The 2,546-nt window shown below is 43.7% G+C and overlaps 1 protein-coding gene across 1 annotated transcript in view; it reads right to left on the bottom strand.

Moving 5' to 3' along the window:
- The window catches only part of LOC101849508, a gene marked incomplete at its 5' end in the record, with an annotated part of 7,003 nt that extends 4,975 nt beyond the window's left edge, over nucleotides 1-2,028 (bottom strand). The window contains 1 exon segment of the mRNA XM_005089605.2: nucleotides 1,604-2,028. Coding sequence (XP_005089662.1) covers nucleotides 1,604-1,759 — 156 coding nt within the window.
- Between the last annotated feature and the right edge of the window lie 518 nt (nucleotides 2,029-2,546).

Genomic DNA, 2,546 nt, shown 5'->3' with positions numbered 1-2,546 from the left:
TTATTATTAAGGGTACTGACTGACACCTCTCTCAGAGTTACATAGTTGAAGAACGTTCTATTGAAGACTGAAACCAGAATCTTGACCCAGCAGGGCCGGAACTGGGTTTACAGCCAGTTCGTGGTGTGTTATAAGTTAGGTCTAAATGCTGAAACTTTTCTCTCAGTCTGTGTCATTGTGTCATCCTTCTTCTTTTTTTTTCGTTTTTGTTTTGCTTTTTCTTTACGTTTGTTTTTAAACTTGAGCGGAGTCGATATGTCGGTTAATGAAAAGGAAAATACGCTGAAAGTGAACAAACGATAAAGGTGATGTAGAACAAGCAGAAGCATGGTTTGGCTAAACAAGATTCGTTCTTACAGTTCCCTATCATGACAAAGCCTCATCAATGTCGTAATTTTGCTATATTCGGAATAACCTTTGACCTTGTCTATCCTTTAGAGCCTATTATGGAAGTCAAACAACAAAGAAGGGACAGCACTTAGGGAATCTATATCTTCTATATTAATTAAGTACTGCCCAGGCACAGCTGGAGCATACATACCACTTTAAGATCGTCTTTTATGACACAGGGGTTTAATCACAAATTATTCTCCTCAATAGCAGGACATATTTTCTGAAACAAAGTCTAAGTATTGCTCTGCGGATATTAGACATGTTCTGTCCAAGAACAGCAGAGCTTCCATGTCGTGACATAGCCAGGACGGCGTACTGGGAACATTTCTATTATAACGCCAGTCACGAAAAATCCTGTATTGAAGCACAAAGACCGCCAGAGACAGAATCCACATTTTTAAATTTAGTCCAGTGTGAAAGCGGCGATAAAGATGACCATCCCCTCCACAAACTCTGTTCGCCTACAGGACGTTCTATATCTCTTCCTAAAACAATTAAAAAGACAGGATTGTCACGTTCATGAAACCGACGGTAATAACAATATTATTATAAGCTAAACTATAATTTCTGATTACAGCTTCATATTATTATGTTAATGCGATGTCTGACACTTTCACTATTTTATGGTTTTTCTTAAATCAAGATATCACGCTATGGAGATATGATGTCGTTTCTTACAGTGTATTTATACATTTTTAGCATTCTTTAAAAAAAGAGGCAATCTATCTTTTTAGAGTTTCAAATGAAACAGTACAGGAATTAACAGCATATATCTCTTTAAATATTACAAAATAGATTGTGCCGCCAGCTTTTATAAATCTCTTTCAATCTACTATACAAAATAGGAACTAAGTTTGGTTGTTAATGACTTCTCTTAGGTCAAAATCTGATTTGTTCGGTTCGCTGCAGCTTACAGTTTCAAGAATTTTTGGCCGCTCGGGGGTGAGATTAGGTCTAAGTATCACAGCAACGGGATTGTTCGAAGTTCGAATCCGTGAAGGGTCCGAACCTGTCTCATCCTTTTTTTTTAACATCTGAATCTTCCCTCAACGTCAGAACTCCAGGAGAAACGAAATGCTACGTCATCGAATTGACCAAATCCGAAATCCAGCGGGAACTTAAAGGTCAACAAGTTCAACAAGTTCAACCCGAATAATACTTCAACAACAAGTATCACTTTCAACACCTGAGAGATACGGCGTTGTCTTACCTTCACTGGTTTGGGTGATCTCAGTTTAATTTCCACCTCGTTGATGTCAAGGGAGAATTCTGGACTGGAGTGACTTTGGGCCTGCAAGTTCAACTCGGCAAACTTTGGTTGCGAACCCAGGTAGCCAGCGGGTAATTCCGGACGCTCGGCTGCCATTTTGCTGGACAAGTCGGGAGACAGAGGACTACAGGTCACGGATGGAAGGAACGAAAGGAGTAGGAGGGAGAGGGAGGAATATGCACGAAGGGAAGACGACTGGAGGGGAGAGTGACGAGGGAGGAACACAGGGTCTGCAAGATGTCCGCGTCCTCGGCGCCTCGGTGAAATGATCCAGCTACTGGGGCGTGCGGTTTGTTGGGGGGTACGCGGCACCAGCGGGTGAGGCGCGCGCGCGCGGGTGCGCGTGTGCGCGTGTGCGCGTGTGCGCGGGCGCGTGGTATGGGAAGCGGCGTTGTTGGGGGTTTGTCGCTGGCAGTGGCGGCAAGGTTTGGCGGGTAGTGGTGGGCAAAATCCGGATAATCTATCCGGATAACCGGATAATTCAACAATGAAACATTATCCGAATTTAGACTCTATAATTCCCTTTCCTGACCCGTTTGCCGAAATGGGTGGACCTATTTGTTGAAGTGATGCTGACCCGTTTTTTCGAAGTGGTTCTAACACATTTGCCGAAGCTGTTCATAACACATTTAATCGCTGAAGAGGTGCACAACCATAATTCTATTATCCGGAAGTTGCTAAAGCGACTCATTGCCCAGCCCTATTGGCGGGTTGTACGGGGTATGAGGGGGCCGGGCCAGGGGCACGTGCGTAGAGAGCTGTGCTCACTCACTCGATTTTGTCATTCAACATTCTCGACTTTTACGCTATTCGCAGCTATTCGAAACGCAGCAGGTATAATATCTTTTGAATGTCATCGATCTGTGTGTGTGTGGGGGGGGGG

Source organism: Aplysia californica, unplaced genomic scaffold, assembly GCF_000002075.1.
Source record: "Aplysia californica isolate F4 #8 unplaced genomic scaffold, AplCal3.0 scaffold00007, whole genome shotgun sequence".
Classification (NCBI taxonomy): Eukaryota; Metazoa; Mollusca; class Gastropoda; order Aplysiida; family Aplysiidae; genus Aplysia; species Aplysia californica.
The sequence above is the reverse complement of the archived record's forward strand: the minus strand, read 5'-3'. Positions and strand labels throughout refer to the sequence as shown.